This window comes from Phaenicophaeus curvirostris, chromosome 5 (assembly GCF_032191515.1).
Source record: "Phaenicophaeus curvirostris isolate KB17595 chromosome 5, BPBGC_Pcur_1.0, whole genome shotgun sequence".
Taxonomy (NCBI): Eukaryota; Metazoa; Chordata; class Aves; order Cuculiformes; family Cuculidae; genus Phaenicophaeus; species Phaenicophaeus curvirostris.
Genome location: NC_091396.1, coordinates 3382247 through 3401752, shown reverse-complemented (window position 1 = coordinate 3401752; position 19506 = coordinate 3382247). Strand labels below are relative to the sequence as shown.

The following is a 19506-nucleotide window of genomic DNA, read 5'->3' as shown; positions in this document are numbered from 1 at the left end:
AAGACGACATTATATTATGACAAGTGCAGCTTTTAACATAAATAAACTGGATAGTATTGGGATAATTTAGATGCTAATTTTACATCAGCATAGTGCATTTCTAAACTGATAAACAGCACTATTAACGAAGAAACAGTAACAAAGAAAAAATGAATAACATTTTGCCCCAGGTAATGCATTACAAAAGGCTTGTACTGATTTTTTTTCCCCTTCTTCTCACTGCATTTCCTTGTTAGAGGGATCATTCTAAAGAAAGGAATTAAATTATAATTCCATAACAGTTGCCTACTGCCATCAAATTACAGCACTTTACACATAAACACCTTTTTCCGTTAACTTTGTATGAACAATCATTCACTGAGGGAAAGATGCTGGAGAAAGATGCTTTAAGAAAGAAGCAAAACTACTAAACATACGTGATTAATGCAAAGCGAGCTATACATGAGGAGCATTTTACCTATAGATTTTTGTCTTCTCATTGTACCCCGAGGTATACCCAGAAAAGGACCTTGAGGACTCCCTGGTACAGTGGGTGTCATCACAGCAATACCCTGTCTCTCATACATGGACTACGAAAGAGCAAACAAAAAACCCCACAAGCATTAAAGCATGTAAGACTTTCTCTCACATTTAAATAACTCTTCTGTCACACCTGGTAATTCACTATCCCTTTTACTTACAATTCTCATGGAAAATAACAAATCTGGTTTTATTTTGGGGAGGAGGTCAAGAGAAAGGGAAGGTTGGGCTTCATTTACATGTTCATCAAGTGACAACAGCTGTAAGTGGAGTTAGTTGACATTATTTACAAGGCAATACATTAAGTTTCCAGCACATTTTGTATGTCGTAAGGAAACTGAAGCATGAGTAATTGCATTTTGTTTCATTCACTTCCCAAAACCTAGCCACACACTGCATAGGCACCAGTGTTCACTCTGGACCAAGCTGTATGCTCTCTTCACTTCTGAAGAACAGACCTGTCCTTGGAGTCTTGCAGAGACTCAAGGTGTCTTGCACAAGGTTACATGGGTAGTCAGCATCTCAGCTAGGAACGGAGGAACACCACTTGAATCCCAATGCACTCAGCTGTCCTTTATAGGTCATCACAAAACTATTTGTTATCTGCCACTTAGAATAGCCTTAATTTGCTTCTATCCCAAGTCACTGAGAACAGCAAAGTGCTTGTTGTATTAGGACCGATGCTCTTTCGGAGTGGTGGGTAATGGAAAAATACATCTAAAATGCAATAAAAACAATTATTTTTTGCACATGCAAAGTTCTGTAAGAGCAAATTCTGCAAACAAGTAATCCGATTTCAGAGTTCAGGAGTTTAAATTTTTAATATGTGCTATAGTATTAATGTCAATTCTTCCCTTACAAACCATCATGCATTATTCAATCAAGATATTATACATGCTATTAGGAATAATTAAAACCTGCAATAGGAGAAACCTTCACATTAGTGGAAATTATGCGACTGCACTATCTCTGGAGCTGAAACTTAAACCACATACCTTGACTTTCAGCAAAGTTTTTAACTTGAATTTAGTGTTGGAATGACACCTTCCCGTTCAGAATTTACTAGCATCTTGCCAAGTCAGATTACAGGTAGAACAAGTTCATGTCTGTTTGAATAACACTGAGGCAGCAAAGTTGTTGACCTGACAGTCTCAGAGTAAATATAAGGATGTAATAAGAAAAGTTTTATAGGTGTATGCAGACTCTTCTGCTAAAAAAAACTATTATTAGAAATGCAGAGGAGACTGTGTCTCAAAATTACAAGATAATAAAAGTAAAATGAGTATATAAAGCAATGTTTGTAAATTAATTTCTCCTGTATGTTTTGCATGCTGCCAAGAGTCCCCCTCCAATCAGTTTCAGAAATGAAAGCAGTACTTCATAGCTACCACTCACATTCATATCTGTAGCTGAGGGAAAACATCTACTAGAAGGCCGCTGTTTAATAGTTGCCACTCTTGAGTCCACAGTTGCATTGTCTGCAATTCTTGATGGCTTGGAAACTGGTACTATTTCATCCACCTTATCTGTAATATAAAAGTATTCAGTAAAATAAATATCATTTGTCCAAAAACTGAAAATTAAAGTATTGCAAGGTCAAAGGAAGAGATTTACTTTTCAAAAAAAATGCAAAGAAAATTTTTTTTTGGCATTTTAACAAGGCAATGCTTGAGCATCATAAGTCGTGCAAGCCGAGCACTTTTTATTGCTGCTACATAACATGCATGCTTTAGTTTTAAGCCTGCATGCATTTAATGTTTACTTAGTGTGACTCGAAAAACAATCCTCTTCTTCAAACCTTCAAAATGTGAAGGGAGAATATCTATATAGAAATGGAAAGAAGACCTTTAGAAATAATGAATCTGTACAGCACTGTCAAATAGAGATAAGCAGACTGTACTTAGTCATCAGAATTCCAGTGATATTTTGGACAATAACCAGTACTCCAGAAGTGCTCTTTTATGCCTATTCTTCTTAAGTAATCACATCCTAATTTATTCACACTCTTGGATTATTAGATTCGCATTAGTAACTGCATCATTTGTTTAAATGAATCTTTTATACATATTTTATATTTTAATAACTGGATGGTCTGGGAACGTATTTAGTTGTGGTCAGAAAGAGACCAAATAGGCAAAGTCCAAATTTGAATGAGAGCATCAACATTTGGATTTGGGAATCTGATCTACCACATGACACGATGATAAAATATAGGGAAAACTTTAATCAAGATCTTCTGAAGCTTAGAGTGTTAGTTTTAGTCCCTTCTCCAACTCTGGTCGCAAACAAGGTTCATCAGCATTTAATACATAATATTACTCCCTCAGACTGAAGACCTCAGAGTACCAAATAATCAATTAATTATAGCCCGACAGCTCCTTTATTGCCACTTCTACTGCTGTTAACTAAGGCATGGAGAAATTAAATGACTAGCCTAAGCCAGCGGAAAAGTTTGATTTTTGAATCTGTACTAGAATCCAAACTCGACTCATACCGACAGGTTTCTTTACTACCCCTTCCATCGCATTTGCTTTCCTGTATCATGTTAATTTAGAGTCTTTTCCTTTGAAGTTTCACCAAAGTAAGGATTAGTTATGTAGCCTGGGGTATTTATGTGAGTGAAATACCTTAGCTTGGCTCCTAGGCTTCCCAATGCATGTCAGAGCAACGTTACTTTTCAGCAATTAGATCCGTCTCCCATATGATTGATTATTTGCTTCAGCAAGCTAGGATAGCTACTTCATTAGGATACTACAGACTAAAAAAAACCCCAGGTTTTTGGTAATCTAGAGATGGTGTTACTATGCCAAGTATCAGATTTAGGGATTTAAGTTTTACCTCTCACTGGAGAGCAGCACACTCAGGGCCCTGGATATGGATATGGATGGGAATAAAGCAGGAGGAAAAGAGCTTTTGATCCCTCTAAACAGTAGACCTGGCTGATGCAAGGATGATATTTTAAATGGGAGAAGAAGAGAGGGAAGAACTTGAGCTTTCTGGTTAGGAAGAAGGTTGTCCTAGAAGTGGATATTTCAGTGTCACAGAGGGTCAGGGAGCAGGCAGGAAAGGAAAGGTTGAGCAGAACCAGTAAGCTGAACACTGTTGAAAACTGTCTCACAAGAGTAGTGTTGCTGTTTCTTTTCGATTGGAGTTAGCATTCAGTTCTTTTCATTGGTCTGCTTTATTTTTGTGTGTTTTAAATCATCCAGTGGAAGGAGAAAAGGAAAAAAATTCTTTAAATCATCACATGTATTCAAAAATCAAACAAACTTCAAGTCACATTTCATAAGACTTTGTAATACAAACTGTGAACTTCTGAAAGAAAAATATCTGCACTTCTGCTCAGCAAAAGGCATCAGAAAGCAATGGTGTAACCATGAACATTTGACCTATACAGCAAAATATGGCTAGACTGTAGACTCGTACTCAGGGGATCTATCACCAAGAGCTTCAACTGGGCAGAGATTTCCTGTTAAGTCTCTCCCACCCTTTTTATCATCCCAGAAGCCAAACAACTGGTCTTTGGGATACAGAAAGAAGGAAGGTTTGGACACTGAAGCACTAGGCACTCAAAATCTGTAAATAAGAAATATAAATATACCACATGAGAACTGATCCCCTTTATTTTTAACAGACACATGTAACCATATACCCATTCAGACAACAAAAAGCTACAGGGAAAGAGTGATGAGGCTATGACAGACACTTGAAAAGCATGAAAATATTTGGGGATGAAACATACATACCCTCCAGCTGCACTGATTTTGCTAGACAACACTAGAAGTCAGATCCTAGTTTTGGATCTGACCAAAATATCAGTTGGTACCAATTCTTAAGACCATCTACCATTTCCAGTTGGAAATAACTCTGTTTTCTGTATGTTTATTGCAGGTTTCTTGTCTGTAGACGGGTTCTCAGTCCTTCTCGCCCTATAGCTGCTCCCATTCAAGTGGTGCTTTGTGCCTTGCCAAGTCTAGTTAAAGCACTGAGAAATGGGAGAGGACAGCACGTTAAAGCTTAAGCTGCTTTGCAAGGAACTCCTTAGGGGCTCCCCACATCGTATCTCCAAGAGCAGCACTGCTGCATCTGTGCAGTTTCTTCTTTTGCTCTGCCGCCTTTGATCAGAAAGCAAAGGTAGAGTGGAAGTTGTAATTTTAATACTACAACCAAAAAAATAGAACCTACAGAAGCAGCCAGCGTGTGGAACAAGATTTATTCTAAATGGCAGCAGCTACATGGCGGGTCCTGCAGAATACGTCAAAATCTTAGCATATGGCCACAACTGCATCACACTTTTGAAGTGAAAGCACTATGCAACATAAAAACATTCTCACTCTATTATCAAATGTGCTAATTAGGCCAAGAAAATTAACTGGCTGAATTGTATTTAGCTTCATTCAAACTCATCCCAAAGAAATAAGTCGTAAGCATATTGGGACAAACTTTCACTTGCCTTTGCCTTTAACTAGGCTGTTCATATCCACAGTACCAGTGTGCAAACCATGTATGCACCAGAAACACACGTTCAAAAGGCCGCACATACTGGAAGAATTTGTGAGGCTTACTAATCGGCTTCTCTCCCAACTTCCTTGTGATCTTAAATACTCTGCAGCATTCATTTCTCATACCAATGAGAGGGGAATCTTACAAGCTCGTGTTGGAAATTCTCTAAGGATACCTTTACAAACCGTTTTAAGAAAAAGAGATATAAAAAAGCCACAGAGTGGATGCAAAAATTTGCACCTGGTGTGAAGTGTGTCAACAGCGTGGCCAAAGAAACATCCCTCCAACGGTATTTTTAAAAGGAAGGCAGCTGGATGTAGGTGGCAGGGAAGAAATACTTTTGTAGTTGAAAAAGCCTGTATTGGAGGTTGGCTATGTCAGCTGCATTTTGTAATCAAACCAGTCGCTTAGCAAAGCAGAGCCACAAGCACGCACACACACACACTTAGAAGGGAACAACTTGTGGCTGACTTGTAGAACAACAAAACACTATCTGCTTTATTTTGAATAACTTCAGTCTCGCAGAAAGACGGAAGAATCTATGGCTCGCTGGACAGAGAGTGCAGCTCAGTTGTAAGCATAGAAGAGAATTTTTAGACCTACGTTTATTCTCTAGTATTTGCCAGAGGAGGAATTAATCACTGCTTTGCCATACAAACTCTTCTGAACCTTTACAAGAAGTTACAACGGTACGTTGAGAGTCGAACACAGGAGCCATGCTACACCTGTGATAATTAGTTACCACCGCTCAAGGGGCTCCTGGTAACAGCATCCTCTCAGAGAACTGTCAGGGCTATCACGTGTATAAGCCAGTCTGATGCCTCTGCATGCATATAGCAATTTGAGTGCCACTATATTAAATTCCCCCGAGAGAGGCAGCACCAACAGATATAACGTAATTTATTGCAAAGTGCGTTTCCATCTGCCCTGTGGGTTACCAATTGCACCCGTGCTCTGCTCAGGGTGCCAGCCCTCAGGAAATTAGATGGCCTAAAGGCACAGAAAGTAGTTGCATTTTATCAACATGTAGGTCATCTCTGATGAAAAGCTCTTAATTACAGACATAGTAGCACAGTACCCAACAGCGTGTCATGACTTTTACATTCTCAAGAGGTCTGGCTGCTAGGCAAGTTGCTTTTTTTTTTTCTTTTTCTTAAATAATTAATATCTGTGATAATTACAGGGGACAGTCTCCTCCTAATAGATTGGTTGCAGGAGACGGCTCTTATCCCCATACAACACATTGCTTAGTGACTCCTCTTTCAATTCCCCAGACTCTCTCAGAGGAAAAATTATAATGCTGCCCATCAAACCACCAGATCCATCAGAAAAGGAACTTTGAAAATGAGAGTCAGGTGCCTAGATAGATCTGGTGGCACGTCACTATACAGGCCCCAAAAGATAAATATGAGGTATGATCCTGGCAACATTACTTATTGTACGACATAGCCAAGACATGTGGATTAGCTCCACCGAGGGTCTTAGAAAGTGAGCTTGTCAGACCCACAGAGGATAAGAATGATCATGATCCGGTACAGGCTAACCCCAACACCTCAGGCTGGCATGCCAGAAACACCAGGCAAAGACTGATCGAACACAGTTTTGGAGGCGAGTATTGCCAAGACCTGTATACTTACCACCGAGTCCAGAATGCTTGCTCAGAGGGGATGGGATAATGGAGAAAGAAAACTCAAAAAACAGCTGCCTCAAGAAATGACTTGTATTTGTAAGAAAAGCAATGAATGCCTGGCACAGAGTAAAAAAATGCTCGTATGAAGTTAAAGTGAAAGAACAGAGGCAAATGTTCTTCAAATACCAGCAGCACACATCGTTAACAGTGCAAATATAAACTACAAAATGTTAGACTAATCTAGTCAGCCAGAATACAATGTTAGCCAATGTAGGAAATGGTTGAATTCTGCCACTGATGGCCTTATGGCTAAGAATTAAAAGGACAGGCACATTAAAAAAAACCCTAAAAATCCTATGGTGTGGTTATTTTTTCTTCCCTCCCCCTTTTGCCTGGCGTGTAGGCATGGGCAACGAGGCCCTCTCGGTTATGGCTCTCTGCAGCCGGCCACTGCGACAAGGCAGTGTGGCCTGCGGTGGTTCTCGAGAGTCGCTCGTCCCTTCAGCCCCTGGTAAGCACACAGTGGAGGATGCCACTGCGTCCTCACCAGTCCATGTCGAGGCACAGGTTAACTCGACATGGGGGGTGGCTCTTTGGGAGATGCGTGTTTCAAGGACCTGCGTCCTTGGCTGCTTGAGGAAAGCTAAAATCTCTGACAGGTAGTTATGGATGGCTCTTGTGGAGGTAGCCACAATGCCCAGCTGCAGCTCCATACGGCCCATGGACTGCGACATGAGACCCATGGACTGTGCATGCTCCCTCTTGATATTTTCCAGCAGCTGCACAATCCTACTGTTGGTTTCCATCAACAGCTTCTCTCCCTCTGTTAGCTGGGGCTGCCCTCTCCAACCCCGATCCCTAGGGACAGGCTCAACACCGCGGTGCTCTTCATTCATTTCATCATTTCCCTCCTCCTCAGGAGAGTCACTTTCAAACTGAGGAGTCCTACTGAGTGACTGATCCCCGGGAGATTGTATGTCCATGGTACACTCCGGAGTCCGCGCTGGTGTTTGAAATCCCTCAAAATCCTCCCCAACGTTGCTGTGCGTTTCAGATGAGGACAACGGCCACTGCCAGCTCTCTGTGGTCCTGGCCGGCGAGTCTTCGTCAGAAGCAGGCACCGAGGATTCCTGTTCTTCGGCTGGCGTGGATGGCGAGCTCCCTCGGTGACGGCCAGCTTGCCCCGAGGATCCAGGAACCTCCCCATCTTGTTCCCCAGTGACATCTGGCAATCAAATAGAGGAGCAACAACCACTGTATCTGAGGCCAGGCAGATGGAGGTATCTACATGCATTGGACAACACATAGAAAGAAGCCAGTTGGGAAGCCAGAGTGTATGTGTTTGGGCAAACAGAAGGGCGGACTAAAGTTTAGTGACTGCATTGGGCACGTGGCAGTTGACGTTATTAACCACTTTTGGTATAAATGCACACTGTCCTGTACCCATAACACACACAGCCATGCTGCATCCCAAGGCAGGAGCTACCAATTCACCTCATCGTGACTGTGACAGGAAATGTCAGTGAACCTATCAAAAAGCTCACCTATGCACTGCAGTGGTGTCAGTCAGAAATCCCTGGGACGAGCTCAGGGCCAAGGGTCCAATTGAGCTTCCTGGGGTGTCAGATGTGCTCCACCACTGGCTGAGGGCAGCCCTTTGTTGTTCTGAAGCACTGCTGGCTATCTTCACTTTTGTCCGACGTCTCACGTCATCCCCACCCCCAGTGCGCTCTCTCCCGAATCACTGCTGCAGCGTGACAGTGGCCGTCCACAGCACTTATCCCGCGAGCAATGCCCTCCTCAACATTGGCCGGATTTTCTTATTCTTTTCTCCAAAGAGTAGGAAATGCTATCCAAGGGCATTGCTCGCCAGGATCTCAGCATCTCCTGAAAATAAACTTGGTTTTGCACTCCCCTGGCTACCTCCTCCCTTGCCTGAGGGCACGTGGTGGCAATCTGAGTGCAAGCGCTTCCCTGTGGCAGCTTAGTGTGGAAAGAGGCATTGTTATAGATGTTAACGAGGAGGATATTACATAAGTGCTTACTCTAAATCCTCCTCTACATAAAATGCACTCCCAGAGCCTAGAAATGGCTAAGCTTTTTGCACCCTCAGCCATCACTGTCTCATAGCAGAGCGTGATCTGCCCAACACCATTCTTGATTACGTGAGTCAGTGGCTGTAACCCTCACCCTTTCCATGCTTCAGATAAAAAAAAAAAAAAAAAGAGTCCATTTTGTTTGTTGTTGGGGGACAATTTGGTCATCAGAAATCAATCTGGGGCGGTCTGGCTATAAATGTTGCAGTAGAGTAGCCCAAAGAGCCTGCGTTCCTCACACTCAGGCAAGGGATAAGTGAGAGAAGTGCTGCTGTTGAGAAGACTGTGACCTGCACAGCAGTGGCTGGCTCCTGCTAGCTGGCTGGCTCCTGCTAGCTGGCTGGCTGTGCTGTTCATGCTACAGTGGTCTGAATGCCAGATCAGTGTCACACCTACTCCCTGGCATCCCAGTCTTGAAAAATGTTGTTCTTTAAGGATTAATTTCTGCTCTTTGAAATAACTTGATATGCTGCTCTTCAGACCTCAACGTGAAGCTGTAAGCTTGCACCTGGAAGGTGGTGTTGAGGTCATGCTAAATAAAACTTTTGGTTCTGCTCATGAATCAGGGCGTTTGTGTTTCATTTTCTATTTTTATTTTTTTTTTTTAATTTTATATGGCTTTAAATGAAAGCTCCTTCTGACAGACCCAAGGATCCCTCCTCTTATAGATCAGCCCCTGTCTACCCTAATCCTAATGCGGCACTCATTATTTCTACACCCAAGTGCCTCCAGTGTTATACTGCTCTAAAAGGGATTCTCTGTGGCTTAATTATGAATTTTTAAAATGCTAAAATAATGGATATTATTTGTGCATTTAGCATATTCACTACTTCAAAGTATTCACATTCAAAGTATTCACATTCTGTCTGTGTCTGGCTTGACTGTCCAGTTGCATGTTTTATGGAAAGTGAGGATGAGATTGTATTTGTAAAAAGGCATGAGGTCCTTATGAAAATGAATTTTAGGGACAAACTGTCATGCAATCATTGGCTCTTCCTCTCCATGGAGATTTGAAAGGGACTATGTATCAACCTGACTGTAATAACTGCTTCTTCCTTTGCAATTCTTCTTCCCCTTTGCCTAGTACAGCCATAGCTGCAACACTTCATTAACAAATCTCTCTTTACAGCTACAGGGTAGGACTATAATATTAGTTCTCAGTATCTTTCTACTTAAGTACACATGAAAAAAAGAACAAAAAAACAGGGGACCTAATTTTACCACACATAGCAAACACACATTTCAGTTAAATTCTATGGAATAGGAGAAAGATAAGGGATCATAAATATTCATTCTGGTAGAGCCACTGGTCAGACAAAAAGACTTTGTATTTCTTTTGACATGTCATCAGAAAATTCCCCATATGTGAAAACTCCATTTTCAAGTGTTCTAAACAGAACCCACCTAATGATTATTAAATAATAGAACCAAAATAAACTAAAAGTCAAAAACCTGAAGCAAAACAAAATAAAAAACCTCCAACCCCCACATTAATTTATGAATATTTCTGTAAATAGTATCACTGAGTTTAGCTTGTTCGGGTTTGGGGGATCTCAGCACTTTTGTCATTTGTGCACGTTTACACATTTGCCAGAGGCTTGTGAATAAAAGCTTCTCTGAAAAAGCACAATAAAGGTTTTTGAAGCTCCTTATTCTCTATGAAAATTTATCGTGTGCTAAACTCCTAATCAGTATCCTCAGCCTTTTGGAGCTGAAAAAACAGCATCTGGCATAGGTGACCAATAACATAAATGACAAAGAATACAAGCAAACAGTCTGTGAAAAGCCATGGGCAGAAAGTTAATCGTGGAAACTACTGGCGAATACTTATGAATAATGAATACATTCACAGTTTTAAGGATAGGTGTGTTAACTTGACTAGAAATGAAAAGGAGGAATATGCATAATTGTTATTAATTGTAACAAAGTCTTCAACAACTCTAGTAACTCCAGTTCCTGGAAGCTTTGTGAAGCATTGACGTGGGGCATGGAGTACCTTACAGGCATGGCCTTACAGAAGCTTTCGATCACTACGGTGTAGTCACGGGAAACCTGCCTGAAAGTCAACGGCTGACACCACCTTGATGAAGGTGTCAGTCTCTGCCCAATAAATCCATTCCTTGATGACCAAAGGTCGCCCTAAGATCCAGAGCAGATCTTGGTAAGATGATTGCACCAGTGGCTAGGCTGGTGCAGTGGAAAAGGTGTACTAGTTACAGTAGGGACATTGGAAATCTTGGATAAGCCAGAACCTGTCCTTATCGGCCAGAGAAGAGGCTGACTGCCTTCAATAGCTGCTGACAGTAGGCTTAGAGCTGGCTGAAAGAGTTACCTCAACTAACTGCCTTTACCTCATTTCCTTGGAAAAGGGTTGACTTCCAGAAAGAAATAAAAACCCAAAAGCGGGCACTAAGACTGTCAACCCACAACTGGCTATGGACCACAGTGGATATCAACATGGTTGAACTTAGGTGGTTAGCTGGCTTTTAGAAATAATCCTCTCCCTTTCAAAACCAAGCTTTAAATACAGTGGGTACAAAGAAACATAGGTAGCTCCCTTAAGCGCGAAGCAAAGGGAACAGGTCAGATCCTCTGATCTTTCTAGTTGTTTCCACCTTATGTACCATTCTTACATGCAGCATTTTGCTCACAATGATATGTAAGACTTACAGGCAAAATACGTCACTTATGTCTTTTGTATTTATACCTAGTGATACCAGCCAACAAACTGCCAGCTTCTGAAGTTGTGACTTGCTTCATATTCCTAACAGCATGTCCCTTGCTTTGACAGGGCATGAATCCCATTTTGATCCTTACATGACCAAGTAAGGGAATCAGAAAGGAGCATGCATATGGGCTACAGGAAATATGAACCTCTGGAATTCAGTGACCCACTGCACTTCAACTTCAGTATTTGACTACTGTGAGTACTACGGACCTATTTCCAAACGCCACATGGGACTCACAGGTTTCTGAAAGCTGTTTGTTTGGTTTTTTTTTTTTTTCTGTTGTTGTTTTACCTCACTGATTCTGTTGTGTTTAAAGAAAAAATGAGATCTGTTATTATAGTGGTCCATGTAACAGTAACTAGTGAAGCTTCATCAAAGTCCTGGCTGCCTTTCTTTCCTGGTAGACTGGTCCCCTGTTTCTGCAGCAAAGCCCATAGCTGGCTGCCTGTACGAGAGTTTGCACTGGACTGAATCAGAGTTTGGTCTGATGTGGTAGACCAGCAATCGCTCCTGGTGGCCACAGGCTCCACCTTTTGAGCATGCAGGGGTGATCTGTGGTTTGCCCAATCCTGTACTGAACACGGTGAACAGAAGCCAGGATTATTCCAGCCTTTAAGTCATGAATACGTCCATCATTTTGGAGCACTGCTACACCGTGCTGTGTCTTTGCACCACAACATTCATTACCAGTGAGAGTTCTTTATGTTTGTCATTAGTCATATTTAGGGTTGTAGCAATTATTGGGTTGAGATACACAGAGAACTGAACAGTCCATTCAGCTGTAGGGATAAAGGACTGAGACAGAGGCCAAGAACAGAGCAGGGCTTTGGATATAGACAAACTTTAGAGACATGAGAGGTAGTTCTTTAACTTTTGTTCACTGAAGAACATTGCAGATTTATGCCTGTGTTGTGCCTTACCTGCCACTTGGACTGGCAGTTGATCCCTCCCCTGTGATGTGCTGCTCTTTAAGAATCCCTCCTTTTGAAATCCCACCATTTCTGTTTCAACTCTGCTACTGGATCGTTGCCTTTTCCATTATCTTTCCTTTTCAGATTCCCCACCAGTGGAGCTGGACGTGAGGGGCAGGGTACCGTCTTCCTCCTGACAAGTAGGTGGAGATGTTCCTTGGCCACACCAAGTGGGCCAGGAGCTCAACAACAGCGGTAACACAGTTGGGGAGCTTCCTGGGACCTGCCTCTGCTGCTCTGGACCTGGGCCTCTGCCTGTGTCTGCATCATGCCTCCTGGGGTGGGTGCATTTTTCAAACTGCTTAGGTACCAAGGTGATAGATGCCTTGTAAATACCTAAGATAGATACAGACAGAAACTGTACCAGGCACAATCAGTTATGCAAAACTTCATACAATGCCAATTGCACCTATATGCTATAGTATCACCCACCTTTTCTAGCATCTGCAGTCAACCACAGTCAAATATTTGGCACATGTATTTTTCCTTTTGAAAAGTGATGGGAGCACAGGACATTCATTCTTCCTTGGTGTCAACAGGTCTAGGTACATAGCCCTTAATGGCAGGTACTGCATGTGCACATACTTTGTTCCATCGCCTTCCCTAAATATGAGTTTGCAAGTTTAGTTTAATTTCTTCCATTAGCTGATAAAATCTGTTTCCTTGTCAATAATCTGCAAAAGTCAGTTACATAAGTAGTACTAAAACTAAAGGGAGGGTCTTTATGTGTACCTATCAAAAATGCATAAAGTGCACAAAAATATGGCTGTGGCATTGCTTTTGTCTTATGGATTAATTTTTAAAGTTTCTTTTATTTTTAACTATAAGTAGCTTGCTTTTAGCATAAAGACCAGGAGTGATTATGCATGTAATAATAATTTTTCATTTACGAAAAAAATAAGCATCTAAAGCAAGTAGGTGCACTCATTCACATTATATTCCTTCTAGAATTTTGGCACTTCCCATGTATGCAAGAAGACCTTCCCCTGCTTAGTTTGTCAAAGAATAGCTAGGAAGTCACTTGATAAATACTTCAAGGTAAATGTCTGTGGGTGGGGGAAATGGTGTAAAGGACATTTTGAGCAAACAGTACGTATGGGATTTTAGACAGCGCTGTCAAAGAATCAGATAAATAAAATACTACAACAGCTTTCCAATACTAATGAGGTGGTAGCAGAAAGATGAGAACCTACTGATTTCAAAAGAAAGCTTGAACTAGAGAAGTTCATACGATAATCTTGCTTGTTACAGGAGAAATTGCACTTGATAAACAGATCTCTAGTGCCTCTGGGGAAAAGAGGGGACTTTATTTGCAGAAGTTTAAAAATGGATCTCTGTTACAGGACCTATGTCCACTGAAAACTAATGCCTGTCTTTTTAGCTACTCAAAACAGGAATAGATGTACAAAAATTTTTCAAAGACCAAAAGTACGTAAAGGCCTTCAATACACTGCCAAGAATTTAAAAACTAACCTTAGACAAAGCGCCGTTTCCAAGTAAGAGTATTAAGGTTTAAGATTTAAATCCAATCTTTTTTCTTTATGATCACATTTAGAGGAAAGAGACAAGATCAGCCTATAGTTACATTATGTAAATGCATAGTTTAAAAAATTTGCAGAAATAGAAAGATTTGAGGTTTCATTTAGACAATTAGGTTAATCCTCATAAATCTGCCACCACGAGTACATTTTAGTCTGCAATTAACTTCTTCCAGCCCCACCCCAAATGAACAATTTGCAGGATTGTGCTTAAAACACAGTGCCAAACCCCACATATTTAGCAAACAATAGGCAGAGAATATTACTTAGCAGTTAGCATAATGAGGAAATAACAAAAGTACTTTGCAATACAGTCAAAACCGTAAGTCATTTGAAACATTTTTCCTCTGTGAAAACTGAGTAAAAATACTTGCATGTTCTCTGGGATACTGTAAACACTACAAAGTACACTAAAATCTAAAATAGGGTAAATTATGTAGAATAAATCAGTAAAACAAAAACTGTTTGGTGACTAAAATGAATCATTTCACATTGAGTATCTACAAACACCAGTACATCATTTATAAAAATGATTTGTATATATTCACAATAAAGAACTATCAAAACTTTCTTGAAAGAAAGTCTCATTTGTGTTTTTAGGGCTGAAAATATCTTCACATTAGTACATATAGGTCACGTTTACATATTATAGTCACACCATTAAAAGTAATTTTAAGGAAAGCAGAAAACTGATATGTTCGAATTCTTTCTGCAGATACAATTTTCAAGTACCAGCTCTTTAACAGCATGTTCAATTAATGAAATAATTATACAGGTATTTAAAATGAACCTGCAATCCTGGAGCCTTATAATTCAGCCTACCTTGAAAGAGGAATGGTCATTGTCTAACAGTGGTTTCTGTTCAAGAACAAAAACAAAGCAGAGAATATAGTCAATACCCACTCCTACCCTGCAAGCCAGGTGGAATTTAAGTGGCAATTTGATGTTCTGTTTAAGAGACAGCATTTGAAAATTTAGCCTAGTCACAAAAGAAAGACAATCAACCAAAAGAAACCAAAAAGAAAGGCGGAGGACCTAAGACACTTGCAGCCTCTTCTTACACTTACTCTCAATGTTTCCACACCGAGGGGAAAAACCAAACAAACTATGATGAATTATCTAAAAATATTTATTTTTAATTATATTAGAAATTAATTAACATGGGTATATGAACATTTGAAGAAAAAAAAAAGAGAGAAATAGCAGCAAAGGGAGTTTTGAGATGAGGGAGGTAAGTCCTTCATCTCCCTGGCTCCTGAAAAAGAGAGAGAACACATTAAATGTGCTGAAAAGTTTTTCACTGACCTAACTGTACCATTTTGGGAAGCACATGCAATTTTACTGTTCCTCAGGCACTCATGATTTTGAATATGTGGTTAGATATTCAATTAATAATATCTGAGTATCACAAGGGGCACACACATGTGCCAATGTATTTACTTCATTTGTTTTCAAATGCTACAAAACTCACTTTTTCTTTAACACTTACAATTCCTTGCCAACTTCTTTTATACCACTGTCTTGTTTGGCTGATGCAGAAAGGTTTTGAAAACCTTTTCAGTTACTGTCCTGTAGTAAAGAAAAACAAGTATCATGAAAGGGTGCTGATACTCAAGAATAAGCCGATAAATTAAAAATAATTCTAGTGTAAACAAGAACACCCACACAGAGACTCAACTGGCCTCTGTTCAGGATGTACGGTGTTTTCAAAATATTAAAGCTGAACCTCGAGTGACATAAACCATTTTTAAGAACTGTTCAGTACTAAGAGTTACCTGTTAATTTAAGATGCTGCGACAAAAACTGTTAATCAGCACACTGCTACCCAGGTGCCTTTTTTTTTTTTTTCCAGTAGAAAACAGAGTTAGCATTGTTCTCCTTGAAACGTTCCAGCTTTCATTAGTTTTCTCTTACAAACTCTTTTAAAAATACTATGCCATAGGCATAGTCCTAACCCTACTCTTTTTTACACTGCTGTGGACTTCCCACAAGCTAAGACTACAAGTAATAAAACTTGTAACCTTGCTACATCAACAAAAAGATGGGTACCATTTTTTTTTCATGGATATACATCAAAAATTCCACCTAGAGTCACCGCTTTATGCTTAAGAAAAAGAGCAGCCCGATGGCAACCTTCATGTTATTATTATATTGCTATCCCATTAGAATTTCAAATATGTAATGCAAATCAATTACTTACAAGGACACCCTTTAAGAATTCTTCATTAAGCGTGATGCCTTTTGCTCTCGTCTTCTAAAATACAGTGTCTGCTGAAGATCAGAAAACCTTCTTCCTACATAGAAGCATTGCAGATGCTGGAAACTATCAAAGGAGTCGACATTGTGAGTGCTGTGAAAGTTGCTTTGATGGCATTTCCACTGTTTCCTGCAGACAAATCTCCATCATCAACTCCACCACAGTGAAATAAAAAAACGATTTTTGAACCCAGACGTCTTTGTGAGCGGTTTCTTCAAACATAACATAACACTGTGAGATAATCCGCTCTTTGGCATTCATTCATATATATTTGCTCTGCAATATCATTGTTTCAGATGCCATTAGAACGTGCCGCCTTTGAAACAATGGACAACAGGAATGGGATGAAGTGTGAATGCTTATTGCAGACAGAGCTAATAATATTTCTTTTGAATGCCATCAACTGATATTTTTCTATTCAAACGCCACTAAGACTTGATGCCAGGTAATAACATTCTGTGCTGACAATATCATAGTTACTCTGTATCTGAGAGGTGGTACTTGCATCTAAACTATTCAAAGGAGGAAAATCCTGCATTTGTGTTTGGTACTGTAGCCCACATCAAACCCTGATGACCAGTATCAACACATACAGAGTGATTCATTTATATTGATTACCATATCAAATTTAGGAACAAATAAGCCACCACCACTAGCTCACAACTGACGCTTGTGTGACCCTATCAAAGTCGTATTTATTAATGCAGAAGAATTATTTACCTTGCATTCCTTTTCACTACAAAAAATTTAGCCTGCTCTATTCCTAACTTTGTACTTCCTCTTAGAAGTCTTTTATACCAGATTCTTAAAGTTAAACATTGTCCACTTTAGCTTTCATTGAAAATCCTGACTTATTCACGAAATAAAACCTATTTCACGCTCCTAAGCTTTTTTCACTGCCAGGAAAATTTTAAATCATGTATCTAGACACTTGCAGATCCTAGCTTATGGATGTATACCTTACGTATCACGTCATTTTAAAATTCCCCATCCACTAGAAGTTATTGATAAACAAGTCAAAACAAAATCTGAAGGAAAAGTCCTTTAAAAAGAAACTGTTCATGAGCTGGATGAACATTTTATGAGCAGTTAAATTTATTATAATAAAATATTAATTTTGAAACCCTAATGACACATATTTCTATAGGTGATGATGCAAGTTATGACTAAAATCAAATGCATTGGGAGTTTCATAAAATTTCTTTTAAGTTTTGTTTTCAGAGTGTTTCCAAATCTTTATTTAAAATTGCTGCACGAATATTTTCATTTTTCTTTAGTATTAATGGGCTAACTACACATTACCTCAAATTATCTCGAGTACTGCCTCTAAAAAATTGCTCCTATAACTATTAGTATACATGTTAACATAACTTACTTGACAATTCTTGAAAACCTACAAGTTGCAAAAGGAAAAAGAAAGCATTGTCCCCCCCACCCCAATATCTCATGAAATCCAGAAAGCAGTTTTACTATTGAAAACTCTTCCCTTCCAAACATACATCTTGAAGTTGGATGCTCACTCTGAGTCAAGCAACTACTGTAAGCAGAAAATCAGTGGCACAGATGGAGTAGAACTTGTATTTTAGTCATTTATGCTACGTAACTGCAGTAAGATGGTAATACTGCCCATGCTATGCTGCTATGAAACTAAAGATGTTATTATCTATCTTTTTAGGCACAAATGCTACATCTACTATCCTGAACATAAAAAATACAGCGTGTGTCCTTCCCTTCTCCTGTCCTCCCCATGAACCAGAACCCCTCTCAAAAGACAACCAACAAAACCAGTCATTCAGAACCACAAAAGCCATTATTTTTACCTCAATGCCTCCCTCGCTTATGACCCAGAAAACTGAATTTTTGGTTGACAGAAGATTCCACAATAACAATGTAAAGTTTTTTTATATGCTGCCAAAACATATTTTTCAGTAAAAACACCACTAGCACTGAGGTTTATTCTGTCCTATTCTCTGAATGGAGAACAGAAAATATCACTAGCTGGAACCTCTGTTAGTGACCTGAAAGGAGGTCAGGAAAGAGCAGGAGAATAGTGGATAATAACCTGATTTTGTCCTGTTTAATATAAAAAAAGCGAAAGTTTCCCTGTTGAGAGAAGACACTGCCTGCAGCCTAGCTTTCCTTTCCATGATGCTCAACTTCGTCAAAGAGCACGATGTAGACTGTTGTACCAACTATCACCCAGGGGCTCAGGGAGGTTTGAGACTCTTCCTTGGGCTGGATGCCATGAACACGTGTAAATGACACAGTCCCTGCTCAGAAGAGCTTACAATCTAAGAAAGCAAAATGACATACAGGAGCATGGAAAAATACAACTAAACACAAACAAACTTTGTATACATATATATATATACACAGTTACATTTATAAAAGCCATTAAAGCAGCACCACTATTTCTACCTACCCCTCTGCCTAGCCGTCATTACTTAGATGATTGCTTAATAGGGATCATAGGGGAAATGGGTCTTTAGGAGAGATTTCAAGGAGAAGGCCTTATGAATCAGTTGAGGGAGGGCACTCCATGCATACGGGACAGCGTGGAAGATGTTATATTGAAAACTTGAAAATGTGCAGAGCAGCATTTCTTCAGGTCAAAAATTCAAGTGTTGTGTGCAAGATCCCTATTTCCTGAGACAGAGACAGTGTGGTTATGGGAGTAACATTTGGCTATTAAGAAGACAAGCGATATCGACTAACGTAGGGCTACACTGAGGATATGTTGCTGTCCACATATTCTCTGTGGCTGCCAGTTAGCACAGTAACTGTGAGGAGATGACATGAAAGGGTTTGGAAAAGAGTTGGATACAAAGAAGGAAAAGAAGGGAAGATGAAGGAAAGGAGACAAAAGGAAGAAATGCGGGGAATATTTTCAAATGTAGTCTTCTGTTTGAGTTCTTAGTGTGTTTGCAATTTTTAAACTAAATAACTAAAAAACATATACAATAATTAATGTACATTTGACACCATAAAATAAACTGGACCATATGCCAACATTTACATTATGTTATTATCCTTCACTATGGAAAGGTGAGAAACAGGTTAAACAAGAGACAAAATGCTTCCCCTTACCCTTCTTCTTCCGTACTGAAGCTTGGAAATAGAAAGGGAATGAACTGTGAATCAATTCTGAAGGTAATTTTTATATGCTAAATCCTCATCTGTCATTTTGAGCATAAACATTTTCCTTCCATCTAAGAAGTTAGCCTCTCCCTGCTAGATTCTACTATGCACTTATCTATCAAACT

General features: G+C 39.8%; 3 protein-coding genes across 9 annotated transcripts in view; 1 reads left to right on the top strand and 2 right to left on the bottom strand.

The window, feature by feature from the left end:
* The window catches only part of SHANK2 (SH3 and multiple ankyrin repeat domains 2), a 515992-nt gene that overhangs the window by 177745 nt on the left and 318741 nt on the right, over positions 1-19506 (bottom strand). For 3 of the 7 annotated variants that reach the window (XR_011337489.1, XM_069857381.1, XM_069857382.1), the window contains 4 exons: positions 19331-19351; positions 2282-2341; positions 1915-2045; positions 458-569 (listed from right to left, as the gene is read on the bottom strand). Coding sequence is in view for 6 of the 7 variants with exons in the window: in XM_069857381.1 (XP_069713482.1) it covers positions 458-569; positions 1915-2045; positions 2282-2341; positions 19331-19351 (324 nt within the window). In the remaining variant the exon portion in view is untranslated. The remainder of the gene's footprint in view (positions 1-457; positions 570-1914; positions 2046-2281; positions 2342-19330; positions 19352-19506) is intronic. The other 4 variants (XM_069857383.1, XM_069857386.1, XM_069857384.1 and 1 more) reach the window with 2 other exon arrangements.
* The window catches only part of PPFIA1 (PTPRF interacting protein alpha 1), a 254395-nt gene that overhangs the window by 125692 nt on the left and 109197 nt on the right, over positions 1-19506 (top strand). The gene's annotated exons all lie outside the window — the stretch shown is intronic.
* Positions 2360-13809, bottom strand: LOC138720945 (uncharacterized). Its single transcript, XM_069857414.1, has 2 exons — positions 12398-13809; positions 2360-7877 (listed from the first exon to the last, which is right to left on the bottom strand). The coding sequence occupies exons 1-2, from the start codon at positions 12474-12476 to the stop codon at positions 7018-7020; spliced, it is 939 nt and encodes a 312-aa protein (XP_069713515.1). The 5' UTR covers positions 12477-13809; the 3' UTR covers positions 2360-7017.